The 13,657-nt window shown below is 51.6% G+C and overlaps 2 protein-coding genes across 11 annotated transcripts in view; one reads left to right on the forward strand and one right to left on the reverse strand.

The window, feature by feature from the left end:
• NEK6 (NIMA related kinase 6) overlaps positions 1-13,657 on the reverse strand; it is a 984,684-nt gene that overhangs the window by 956,704 nt on the left and 14,323 nt on the right. The gene's annotated exons all lie outside the window — the stretch shown is intronic.
• DENND1A (DENN domain containing 1A) overlaps positions 1-13,657 on the forward strand; it is a 547,088-nt gene that overhangs the window by 523,439 nt on the left and 9,992 nt on the right. Inside the window, exon 20 of one of the 10 annotated variants that reach the window (XM_050760581.1) lies at positions 1,107-1,423. The exons of the other annotated variants lie outside the window; for them this stretch is intronic. Coding sequence (XP_050616538.1) covers positions 1,107-1,209 — 103 coding nt within the window. The 3' untranslated portion in view covers positions 1,210-1,423. Of the gene's footprint in view, positions 1-1,106; positions 1,424-13,657 lie in introns of those variants that run through there. 10 annotated transcript variants of the gene reach the window in all.

Below are 13,657 nucleotides of genomic sequence, written 5' to 3' on the forward strand. Positions count from 1 at the left end.
CCCGGCTAGTTTTTTTGTATTTTTTAGTAGAGACGGGGTTTCACTGTGTTAGCCAGGATGGTCTCGATCTCCTGACCTCGTGATCCGCCCGTCTCGGCCTCCCAAAGTGCTGGGATTACAGGCTTGAGCCACCGCGCCCGCCCGGCCCGCTGTGGTTTTTCTTACACATCTCCCTGAGATGCCGCGCTCCCTGGGTGTTATGCCCGGCATAGAGTCAGGTGAATGAGGGAGGCAGAAAGACAAGCAGTGGCCTGAGGTGGAGCTGCCTGTGGGGGGCGAGGCAGAAGGCTGCAGACAGCCCCGAGTCCAGACCAGAGCCATCTGCAGAAGGTAGTGCTGCTTCCCTTTGTCCGCAAGGCGCACAGCCCTCGGTCTCTATCCAGACAACTCAGTGACTACACCCTGGCTTCCTGTGATGCCTTGAAAAAGTGCATGAGTTCTTCTTGGTCTAGGATTGTTGGAGGAGTCAGAAAAATTACCCCAGGGATCCTGAAGTCATTGGGGTGGAAAGGGGAAGGCCCCCGTGTCTGGCTGGCTCTCAGAAAATGTCTCAGGGAAAGAAGGTAAGGGACATGGCAGGTCCTAGACAGAATTGGAGTGAGAAGGGGGAAAAATGATTTCAAACTGTCAAGCTGGGGCCTAACCCAAGTTTCAGTTCACTTCAGCTCCCTGGGATTCTCTGGTTAATAGTAAGGGGAAGGAATCAGCCCACCCAGACAGCCCTCAGACTTTGCCCAGAAAGTCCTGGAATTATGTGTGCGTGTGTGTGTGTGTGTGTGCACGTGCTTGCACACAAGGATGCTAAGTTATGAGAAATTTGGAAGAGAGGACTCCTGAAGTTGGATTAAGTTTAACTTTTGCTCTGCACAATAGCCTGGTGGGAACATTGAGGGATGGATTATGATTGCCCCCTTGTGGAGAGAATGCTGCATGGCACCTGAGTGCTTCCGACTACAGATTCTTCCTTAAGGGGATGAAATTTGTCACATTTCTTTAAAGTCACACCTTTAAAACTGGACTAAGCCTTTTAGACACTGTACCAGGATACAAGGTCACAGGCCTGTTGATATTGAGATGTAAACCCAGAATATTCTCGCATTACACAGAAACACCATTGCAACACCAGCTACACTCCACATCCTACAGAAAAGCATTACCCATTTTGTGGCCAAGTTCCCGATGAGAGGCTGGACCTCTTCATCACATTGACTTACGCCGTTGCCTTTCCAGACCGGGCAGAGGGGCTGACTCCGCAGTGTGTGCCAAACAGCCCGTGTCTGATGATCCCGTTTTCCTGCTTATCACCTGAGCCGTGTCAGTATCACTTTCGGGTTTGTTGGTTGGTTAGTTGTTTCAATATGCCCTGTTTTCTACTTCTGTTGGGAAATATTTAGAGTTGAAATAAACCAGTGGGAGCTTGGGAGCCAGTTTGGTGGTTGACAAACTAACAGTGATAGAAAACAAATGACAGGTTTTCTGTGAGCATATGTCACAGCGGCTCAGGCCCACAAGGAGATAGAGGGGTACGTTTCAGGACATCATTTCAAGGGTTTCTGTTCAAGTGTGTTTAACGAGGAAGGGGAGGTTGTTCTCCCATAATGCCAGTGGCATTTCTGGTGCAACCGGGGTGTTTTTCTACGCCTCTTCCCATGCTGCCTCCCCACCCCCCCACCGTGCTCCGCCCCTTCCAAATGCCATGTCACAACAGCACTTGGATGTGTTTTTCTCAACTGTCATCAGCTCCAGCTGGCAGGACCAACTTCTTGAAACACAGGAAGCATCCAGCGGAAAATATTTTAATAAAACAGACTCCTCATAAAATATTGTTCGGGGGAGGGGGGAAGAAACCGACTCCACCAATCTGTCGGCATTGTATTGGGAGATGTGAGAAGCCAGGCCGGCAGCAGGGGCCCGATCCTAATGGGCCTTTGTTGGGTGGTGGTTCCGTGTTGGGCACACAGACTCGGTGCCTGGCCCTTTAATCTGGCCTGGGTTTTCTTGAATCACAGATCTTCATCTCCACTGGGAATATCAAAGTGCTTGGGAAACTTAGAAGGGGATGCAGGATCTTTGAAGTGGAGGGAAGAGATCCATTCCTTCTGACTTCTTGCCCCAACTGTCACTTCCAATTGCACATTAAATAATTCCAGCACTTTAGGAGGCCAAAACGGGCGGATCACCTGAGGTCAGGGGTTCGAGACCAGCCTGGGCAACATGGTGAAACCCCGTCTCTACTAAAAGTACAAAAATTAGCCGAGTGTGGTGGTGCACCCCTGTAATTCCAGCTACTCGGGAGGCTGAGGCACAAGAATCACTTGAACTGAGGAGGCGGAGGCTGCCAAAAACTGAGATCACACCACAGCACTCCAGCCTGTGCAACAGAGACTCTGTCTCAAAAATAAAATAACCAGCTCTATGGACAGCAAGTTAGGGCTGATTGAGAGCAAGATTGTCTCCTGGAATAGCTGACTCTCTGGCCAGTCCACCCGTGAAGTTCATTTCTTCCTTCTCAGCGGATGTCCATCCTTCCGTCGTTCCATCTGTCCATTCATGCATTCATTCATTCAGCAAGTAACTTTGAAAACCTACTAGGCACAAGCACGTAATATTTTTTTTAAAGGAGGCCTTAAAAGGGAGTTCCCATGCTGACCCTTGGTTGACTTGCATTCTCCCAAAATGAAATTTGCCTGTGTCAAATTTTCTTTCTGAATCAACGGTAGGTTTCCTAGCCCCTTAAAACTGGCCGTTGACAATTGGAAGAAGACTTCAAAAAGATTTCCGGGGGAAACATTCCCTCTACTTTTCAGGTGACATTACTTGGTTAATATTCAGTTACTAAATCTCTTCAAGAAGTACTGGCTACTTCCATTACTATTCAGAGCACAGCTAGTTGATGGGATGCCCGGGGCTTCCCTGGGGCAGGGATCAGGGTAGGAGGGATCCTGCAGGAGAGGCTGTGGGTTAGACACCAGTCAGCAGGGGGTACAGTGGAGCACCCATTGATTTCTAGGCCCTCTTGGGGCCTAGCATCGTTTCTTCCAGAGTGGGAGCTCAGGCTCAGAACGTGGATTTGACCAGTCTTCCCAAGGTCACCCAGTTGAAAAGTGACCGGGCCAGCATTCACAATTCTTGATTTCATTGTCTCCATGACACTCTTGATGCTGTCCTTGGAACGGGGCCCTTGAGGGTCCGTCTTTAGGCTGGCTTTGCCCAGAGAGAGCTCCACATCCTAAAATGAGATGGCCTGTCTAGCAGACCACCCTTCCTCTCTGGTTCCCTGAAGGCTGGAGTTCAGTCTGAACTGGATCTGTTCAGTCTTCTTACCACCAAAGAAACCATGTGCGCTCGTGCCTGACTGTTTCTTCTTGGGGAAGGAAAGAGAAATGACATTTACCAAGCATCCCTTAAGATTGTCAAAGGTATTAGCTGGGCATGATGCCATGTGCCTGTGGTCCCAGCTAGTTGGGAGGCTGAGGCATGAGAGTTGCTTGACCCCTGGGGAGTTGAAGGTTGCAGGGAGCTGAGATCATGACACTGCAGTCCACCCTGGGCCTCAGAGTGAGACCCTATCTCAAAAAATAAAAAAAGATTGTCAGAGGTAGGTGGTAGCTTTCCCATTGAACAGACAGAAAAATTGAGGCTCAGAGAGACTTTCAGTAACTTGCCCAAGGTTTCTCGGGGCCAGAAAATGGTAGGATCGGCTGTCTGATGACAGAGGCCTGGTCCATTCTTCTCTACTATCCAGGCTTTCTGTTAAGACCTAATTATCCTCATGTGCTTCTCTGACTAGTGGGGATGATGGCTGTGGCAGTGAGGTTCACAGCTTCCCTCCTATTAAAAGTGGGCCATGGCCAGGTGCGGTGGCTCACGCCTGTAATCCCAGCACCTTGGGAGGCTGAGGAGGGTGGATCACTTGAGGTCAGGAGTTCAAGACCAGCCTGGCCAATATGGTGAAACCCCATCTCTACTAAAAATACAAATAATTAGCTGGGTGTGGTGACACATGCTTGTAATCCCAGTTACTAGGGAGGCCAAGGCAGGAGAATCGCTTGAACCCAGGAGGTGGAGCTTGCAGTGAGCCGAGATCACACCACTGCACTCCAGCCTGAGTAACAGGACAAGACTCTGTCTCAAAAAAAAAAAAAAAAAAAAAACCAGAAATAAAACAGGCTGTGGTGGTTTCTGCGGGCTGTGCACGGCTGCCAGGCCCCAAGTTATTTTCCTTTTGGCCTGCCAGATATAGGGGAATTGCCCATCCAACTGGGTGCTTGGAAAGAGCCAATGGCAGGCTCTGAAAGGCAGCGTTGTGGTCTGAGCTGCCGGGCCCCTCAGGGTGGCACACTGTACGCAGACTAAGGCCAAGGCAGGGAGTGACACATTGATCCTGGGGAGCATCTCTCTGCCAGGCAGCTAGTCATTTGTTCCCTGCTGGGAGGCGGCAGTAGGGGCTGGGGCACTGGCCCTCACAGAGTTGCTGAGAGTATGGAGGGAGATAATTATAGGCATCTACCACCTGTTTAATCTTCACAGCCCAGATATAGGGCTGTCTTCTGAGTCTTAAGGGTTAAGGGGCTTGCAGCTGGTTGTGGATCCGACGTGCCCCTCCTGACCACCTGCATGCAGAGCCAAGTTCTTTCCACTGCACACCTTGTCTCCTAGTGGGTGAGACACTGAACACCCTCCAGTCACGTGAGGGTCTTGACTGGCTGCATCCTGGTTATTTGAAGTTCCACTGTACTAAGTAAGAAGGGTCCAGACTCAGCCACCAGGGCCCAGGGCTGTTGCCCAGCTCACCTCTCTGGCCAGATCCATGCAAAATCTGCTCTTTTCAGGTAATTTTTGGTTTGTGAAAATTACCTGGTAGCCTGATAGACAATCTGGAATGTTAGGGGAAAGAGGTAAATTCATTCTGAATCCCATTGCTTTCATTCCACTACTTATTAGCATTCCTGGAGATCCCTGCCCAGTCTTTATCCTGCATCCCTTTCACAGAGCTGCAACTTCCTTGCAATATGCCAGCATGTGGACTTGTTCCTTGTGTCTCTGTGACCTCTGTTGTGTGTGACTGCAGAGGATCTCATTGTGTGTATGCTCGTGGTCTGCATAACTATTGCCCTCATACTGGATCTTTACATCCTTTCCAGGTTTTCATTAAGATGAAAAAATGCGAGGGTAAATATCCTTATTCTAGGCTGGGCACGGTGCCTCATGCTTGTGTCCCAGCACTTTGGGAGGCCGAGGTGGGTGGATCACTTGAGGTCAGGAGTTCGAGACCAGCCTGGCCAACATGGTGAAACTCCGTCTCTACTTAAAATACAAAAATTAGCCGGGCGTGGTTGCACACAGTTGTAATCTCAGCTACTCGGGAACCTGAGGCAGGGTAATCACTTGAACCCGGGAGGCAGAGGTTGCAGTGACAGAGATCATGCCACTGCCCTCCAGCCTGGGCAACAGAGTGAGACTCTTAAAAAAAAGAAAAAAGAAATGGAATTATTGACAACTCCCATTAACTGGGAATGTGCTAAGCACTTTACGTACACCATTTCATTTAATCCTCGCAAGAAATATGTAGGGGGAGCTCTTATGAGATCTATTTTATAGAAATAGCTGAGACTTCAAGAGATCGTCACTGCCCTTGGTCACACAGCTAGTTAGTAGCAGACCTGAGCCTCAAACATGCCTCTTTAATACCAAAAGCCTTTACCCTTAACTAGTCATTAGAAGATTTCTGCTTCATATTGCTGGACAACTTTCTGAAGAATTGTACCCCCTTATACCCTCACCAGAAGTGGGCTCCTAGACGTCTGGTTCTGATGGACCCAGAGAAACATGTGACTGGCATTCAAACATGCGTCCGAATCCTTCTGGACAAGGAAAACTCCTGCAGGCCATGCTAGCTAGGTAGACAATCTGTACCCCAAATGCCCAGCCCCTCCTGCCTAGGAATTGGAGTGTCTGATCCTCTGAATTGCACCGCGTGACCCCAGCACCAAAGCCCCAGAAGATTAAAATAAGATCAGAAGAAGCTGCCAGAAGCATTTAGTGAGAAAACCCCGCCTGAAGTCCAGGTCTCAGAATGATTTGCAAGGGACTCTTTGGACACTCGCACACATGCTCTGGCAAAAGCTGGCGTGCTGCTTGTGCACGTTCAACAGCCTCGCCCTCCTCGGGCCTGGGCTCAGCTCAGCCTCGGCAGTTCAGGTGCTCCCAGCTGTGGATCACGAAAGGGTAGAGCAGTTGCCGTCCTGCACAGCCCCACAGCTGCCCTGGGGGCGTGGGCCCATCATTTGGATGGCGGCCTGGTGCATGGGCAGAATTCTGGCATCCAACAGGCCTGAGTCAGCCTTCTGGCCCACCAGGCACCAGCCTGGAGGCTCTGGGCATGTCTCCTGGCCCTCCTTTCTTAACATGGTGCCTATTAACATCTCCAGGAGTGTGGCTGGGGAAAAAGCCCACAGGAGGCACTGGCATCCTGAGTGAGCAGGGCGTGTGGCCTCCCTTCTGGCCTTACCTCTTGAGGTGGCCGCCACAGCCTCAGCACTCTGACACTCCCAACACCTCCCCCACGAACCGCCCACTCTCCTCCCTCCCATGCCCACAATCCCCTGCGCGTCTCCGGATCTGGCAGTGACCTGCCATGTTGTAGTTTTCTCTTTATCACACACACACACACACACACACACACACACACACACACCAGGCACACCAGTAGTCTGTGAGCTCCTCCTCAGCTTTGACTCTCCAACTCCTGGACCACAGCCGAGCTCAGACCTCTGCTCGGAGATGTTTCCTGGGTGAATGAAGAAAGGAATCTGTGGGCCAGGCGCGGTGGCTCAAGCCTGTAATCCCAGCACTTTGGGAGGCCGAGACGGGCGGATCACGAGGTCAGGAGATCGAGACCATCCTGGCTAACACGGTGAAACCCCGTCTCTACTAAAAAATACAAAAAACTAGCCGGGCGAGGTGGCGGCGCCTATAGTCCCAGCTACTTGGGAGGCCGAGGCAGGAGAATGGCGGGAACCCGGGAGGCGGAGCTTGCAGTGAGCTGAGATCCGGCCACTGCACTCCAGCCTGGGGGACAGAGCGAGACTCCGTCTCAAAAAAAAAAAAAAAAAAAAAAGGAATCTGTGAAGGCAGAGTGTGGCTTGCTGTCAGGTGCCTGGGAGGCCGGGGAGGTGCATCCAGTAACAACCACAGACAGGTAAAGAGCACCTACTGTGTGCCAGGTGTGATTAGGACGTGCGTATGAAGCTGCCAGTGCATCCCCGGCCCTCTAAGAGCCAAGAACTCTGCTCAGCCCCAGGAGCAAGTCTCCAAGATGCCAGCTGGGCCCTCAGCCCCAGGGGGTAGGGGCAGCTGTCTGGGCTCTACCCCCTGGCAGGGTGCCAGGGCCCACTCCCAGAGCAGCCAGCCGTTCAAACACATGAGCAGAAGGTCACAGACCCAATTAGCAGGGCTAGAGGCCTCTCACTCTCACTCTCTCTCTCTTTCTCTCTGTCACACACACACACACACACACACACACACACACACACACAGACACACACACACACAGTGGATTCTGCGCTCTGGAGACAAAACCAAGCCTGAAGCCAGCCGTGGAGCCTGAACCTAGACTGGAAAAGCAGGAAGTGCCAAGGACGCCTCACCTCTGCCCGCCCAGCATCCCCACAAGGATCTGCAGCAGCCCAGGAAGACACGGGACCCGTTTGTCTGTCACCGCTTCTGCCTGGCGACTTGGAGGAAAGGACTTTTCTCAGGAACTGTCACCACAGAGAGTTAATTCCAGCTGGAAACCAAGCCTTGGGGATGCTTTAGGAACAGGGGCCTCATCCTCAAGACATGACTGATTTCAGTCACCCCTGAAAGGCTTTGCCATCCCACCCGAGCCCTCTGCCTCTTCTAGATGCCACATCGCCATTTCTCAAGTGCCTGTTTTGTGCCCAGCAATTTCACAAGTGTCGTCTTGGCTAAACTCCCTGCTCCGCAAAAAATCTTCACAGCCTGGGCATTCAGCCATGAGGGAGCCACCGCTGTAGCCAGTGGAATGACGTGCCCTCCATCCAGGATGTGCACCCGGGCAGGGTCCACACGGCCAGGTCCCACGGCCACTGCTTTCTTGCCCCACCTCATGTTCCCAGAACTCAGTTCCAGATCTGGGCTCCAGGACGCAGAGGCTGTCCTCAGGGTGAGGGGCCGGTGCTCTGCACAGTGCCTCTTCCCTGCAGAGGAAAGTGCCCCCAAGGCATCCCCAGCTCCGTCTTCCCTCCACCACAGAGCCTGAAGCCCACGTCCCGTGCTCGGGCCACTGCCTATGTGAGTGTCCAGCCAGTGGCCGTGGAAGGGCTTCTTGGGGCATGGGTATGGGCATGTGAAATTTGCATTCATGATTTTTGTTGCAAGAAGGAAGGAGTGAACCTACAGACTGAGAAGTAATTAAATAAATGCCTGAATAAAGGCTGGAGAAGCCAAGGGCATAACCCAAGAGAGGGGGATGGGCAGCCAGACATGCTTCCTGCTTGACTGCTGCCACCCCAAGGCCTTGCCCCACCCCTAAACTTACACATAACCTCTCATCCTTGCACTGGCTCCAGGCCCTCCACGACCTGGTCCCTGCCAACCTCCATCCTCTTCTCTTGAACTCCCCACCCCGACATCAAGTTCCCTGTGCCTGCCCCTTTCGGAGATGCGTCCAGGTCATCATGATACCTCTCCCATACTCAGGATTAAAAGTCCAGCTCCGGCCAGGCACTTTGGGAGGCTGAGGCGGATGGATTTCCGGAGTTCAGGAGTTCAAGACCAGCCTAGGCAACATGGTGAAACCCCATCTCTACTAAAATAAAATTTTAAAAAATTAGCCAGGCATGGTAGCACATGCCTATAGTCCCAGCTACTCTGGAAGCTGAGGCAGGAGAATCGCTTGAACACGTGAGGCGGAAGTTGCAGTGAGCCAAGATTGTGCCACTGTCCTCCAGCCTGGGCGACAGAGTGAGACTCCATCTCAAAAAAAAAAAAAAAAAAAAAAAAGGTCCGGCTCCCACATCACCTCCCAAATGGAGCCTTGTCCAAGACCCTTTGAGCCAGGCACACCGCCACGACTGTCCTCCAGCAAAACAAGTCCCCAGTGGGGCAGGAAGAACCTGGTGTCGCACACTCACCCATCTCCCCTACCTCCCCTAAACCAGTTCACTAGACAGGCAGAACAGACAGAGCACCCTGGTGATCATGACTTGTTGCAATAATAATTCTTCTTATCTTTGTTGCTTTTAAGTAGATATTCACCTGCAACTGAATATACAGGTTCCTATGTACAGTAGCTTCCTCTGTCTCCAGCTCTTCCTCCCTGAGAACAGTCCTAGCCCTTATCCTGGGTCTCTCAGAGAACAGCTCCAGTCCAATTCCAGTTTCCTCTATGGGGCATGTGCCACTGTGTACCCCCAGAGACCCCACAGTCTTGGTTCAGAGCCACCTTCTATTTTTTTTTTTTTTTTTTTTTTTTTAAGATGAGGTCTAGCTGTGTTGCCCAGGCTGACCTGGAACTCCTGGGCTAAAGCGATCCTCCCACCTCAGACTCTTGAGTAGCTGGAACTTCAGAGATTCCTGTGCTGTAGAATCTCTGGCAGGAGACGGTGGTTCCCAAATGATTCTGATATGCTGAGATACAGCCAACTGAGGACCACTAACCATGCCTGGAAAGTTCTGGGAAGGCAGGGACTGCTTTACTCATCCTTGAACACCTAGGAAAGACCCCGCACAGGATACAGATGCCCAGAATCTACTTGTTGGCAGGTGAACGTGGCATGTGGACAGTAGTGGATTATTCACTGTGTGCTCAGCACCATGCAAAGCCCTTTACAAATACAGTGGAGTATTCACTGTGCTCAGTGCCATGCAAAGCCCTTTACAAATACTTGCATTTAAGTTTTCCCATAAGACTCTCAGGAGGGCTACAGAATCTCCATTTTACAGATAAGAAAATAAGGTTGCAAAGATGTGGAACAAGTCGAAAAGTCGATCAATCAGCAAGTGGATAAAGAAACTGTGGTATATCTATGATGGAATACTACTCAGTCATGAAAAGGAATGATTGAATGGCATTCACAGCAACCTGGATGGGATTGGAGACTCTTCTTCTCAGTGAAGTAACTCAGGAATGGAAAACCAAACATCGTATGTTCTCATAAGTGGAAGCTAAGCTATGAGGATGCAAAGGCATAAAAATGATGCAATGGACTCTGGGGACTCGGTGGGGAAAGGGTAGGAAGGGGGTAAGGGATAAAAGATTACAAATTGGGTTCAGTGTATACTGCTCAGGTGATGGGTGCACCAAAATCTCATAAATCATAGCTAAAGAAATTACGCATGTATCCAAATACCACCTGTTCCCCAAAAACCTATGGAAATAGAAAATTAAACAACAAGAAAGTTAGGTTCAGGGAAGTGCAGTGACTTTTCCAAGGTAGCCTGGCTAGAAGGGGAGGGTAGTGGACAGTTAGACTGGCACTCACTAGACAGGCAGGACCCGGCCTCACCCTGGGACCTGTCCCTGCTCGTCAGCACCTGCCCACTGGAGCCACGTGACAGAGGGACACAGCGTAGCCAAGACATTTACAAAATGAAGATCCTTTGTGCCTGAGTGAAATGATCCTTTCAAAAATGATCGCCAGCTCCCCTCCACCACCTCCGGAGACCAAGTCCTGGCTGATTTTTCCCCGTCTTTATCTCAAGTACATTTAAATGTCAATTAAATTTGAAATATCTACATTTGTCAGCATTTCATTTTGGGCCAGCGTGACGTGCTGCTGATTTGTCCACGCGATGTGACACATGAAAAAAACTCCCGAGATGCAGATCTTCCTCATTAAAAAATAAGCCGGTGCGATCCCGGTGCGGCAGAGAGCATGGAGCACGTCCCCGCTTCCTGACGCCGTGTCTCTGACATGGTATTTAAAAAGGAACAGCCTCGCCTGTCACCACTGTCACACGCGCGCGCTAACCAGCGACACGTTAAACCAAACATTAGAAGGGGTTCGGGAAGTCATCTGCATGGGAACTCCGCGCGGAGACGAGGTGGGCAGAGGCGGGAGCAGCCGTGGGGGACGATGGGGTCTGATCCGTGACGGACGGCCAGCCTTTCTTCCACGCCAAGATTCTGGCAGCCCTCGCTGGGCAGCCAAGTTTGCCGCAACCTGCCTTTTCACAGATAGCTCTTTGTGTGTAATAAAATCCAGGCAAGTGGTGGGTGGCAGACTGCAGGGGAGTAGCTGAATTGGGTTAATGAGGGAAAAGGTGCTTTTTTTTTTTTTTCATATTCTGCCTTAAGCTAATAAAAAATGTAAGCCTGGACGTTTTCGATGGTTCATCCTTTATCTCTGACAAATATATGACTGTATGTTTCATGGGAGAACATGGGCAGCTGAATTTAAGTAAGTTTATTTTGAAACCTCACCTTCCATTAAAAGTAGAAGAGGAAACACCCTATCTCTTATTTCGTTGTTTCCGACCCAGGAAACTGAAGAGGTGAGATCCCGTAGTGGTTGAAAGTCGGCGAATCCACATTCAGTTCCCAGCTCTACCTTTAGCTGCTGTGTGACCCCGGGCAAGTGACTCCCCCTCTCTGAGCCTTGGCTACTTTTTCTGCAAAATGGGGTTGCAATAAAGAATTCATGAGAAATTGTATGGACAGCATTTTGCCCAAGGCTTGTAAGTATTGCTGGTGTTATCGCCATCCATGTGGCCTGGACTTTACCAAGCTCTGATCTGAGCACATCAGATGACACATTTCTCACCTGGGTGTGCCCTGCCACTCTCAAGAGTTGGGTGGTATATTTGGAGGCAGCTGGGTCTCCTGTGAAAACCATTGCCCAACCAGCCTGGCCCGGTCAGTACATCCAACTGGAGAAGGAAGGTGGCCTGTGAACTGGAAACTGCGGTTCCTTCTCTTCCCCCGCCTGCCACAGTCACGCCAGTGTGGGAGCCCCCGGCCCCCTCCACCATCACAGCAGCGTGGGCGGCACTGGATTGTGACACTGGCCTGAACAGTGGCAGCCCGATCTACCGAAGCCAGGGCGCGGCCCAGCACGGAGGCTCCTCGCTCCTAGGTGAAGCCGGAAATTCCTCGCAGGTTGAGTGGCGTTGCGCCAACATGTCAAGCTGTGATCTGTGCCCTCTTGTCAGAGCCAGAGGTGGGGGCCTGTGCTTAGATGGATGTCAGAAAGGCAACCAAGGTGGACACGAGGGCAAGTGGAGAGCCTCCCTCCATTTGGCCCGAGCAGGGGCTGGTGTCCCTTCGTGTGCGTCTCACCCGAGCCCCGCTCACGGGAGAGTGAGGACCCTGGGAGTGGACTGTCCGGGCTGCAGTCCCCGTTCTCCACTTCTTGGCCACATGGTCACCTCTTCACCAGTGATGCCCCAGTGCACAGCTAGCCTGGGTCTGCTCACAGGAAGCAGGCTGAGTGCACCTGTTGCTTGGGTACACAGATGGACAGATGGATGGGTACACTCATGAAGGCCTCATCCTCTAGAAAATCAGTATGGTGACACCGTCTTGTTAGGCTCTTGTGAGGGGTAGAAATGGCCTCTATGAAGCACAGTGCCTGCTTGTTGATATCGTTTTAAACACTTTCTGCCTGCCCCTACCTCCCTGGCACCTTCACCTTCAAACATCGTCCCATTCTTCATGTCTTAGCATCTCAGAACAGTCTAGGGAAAGGGGACAGTATGGTGCAGCTCCAGGAAGATGGTAAAGTGGGGGTTCCCCCAGAAGGCTGGCTTTCATTCATTCACAAACTTCCACGGCATTCATGCTGTACCCCAGGTGGGGAGAAAGAGAACAAGCCAGGCCCTGCCCTTGAGGAGCTCGACTCAGAAACAGTGGCAAGAGGCTAAATGGTGTCTAAGAAGTGCTAAGACACAGAGCCAGAGAGCTCTCCTAGACTCCAGTGGGCTTCATAGCAGTCGCATTAAGCTGAGTCTTCAAGACCAAAGAGCAGTCAGTGCTCCAAGCAAAGGTGACAGGGACGGGGGATATCCCGGGCCGGTGTGGTCAGAGATGGTAAGCATGGCCGAAGTGCAGGGGAGGCCAGGAGAGGGCCGCAGAGGTAGGCAGAGCTAACACACAGCGCGGAGACTGCCCTGCTTGGAGCCCAGGCCTGGCACGGCTGCTCAGCAGTGCATCCCACGAGCTCCCCAGAGTGCGGCGGAAGCCCACGGCCTGCCCACCCGCCCCTCGCCTGCTCAGGAGAGCAGTCAGTGCTACAGAGCGAGAGTGGGCTCCCCCTAACTTTGAAACAACTTTGAAATAATATGTCTGAACATATTATTCCTAACCCTTTGCTCCACAGATTTATTTACTCACCATACCACCAACTGCAGCGAGATCACAGTTCAGAATGGCAGATTCGTAGGTTTTAGCAGGAGAGTGACAAGTGTGGGTTTGTGATTGAAAGAGACTCTGGTGGCTGTATGGAGGGTAGCCTTTCTGCTCTGTCTTCTTTGCTGTGGAAGTGGCAGGAGCCAGGTGCCCTGGCCCCAAGATTCCTGCAAGTCAGGTCTTCCTGACCTCTCCACTGAGGCAGGAAAATGCCCCCCGGACCACAGCCCTCCCTAGTCCAGGAAGGGCTGAGTTGTGTCTTGCCCCTGACAGCCAGCAAGGCAG

The sequence above is a fragment of the Macaca thibetana genome, chromosome 15 (genome assembly GCF_024542745.1).
Source record: "Macaca thibetana thibetana isolate TM-01 chromosome 15, ASM2454274v1, whole genome shotgun sequence".
In the NCBI taxonomy this organism is placed as follows: Eukaryota; Metazoa; Chordata; class Mammalia; order Primates; family Cercopithecidae; genus Macaca; species Macaca thibetana.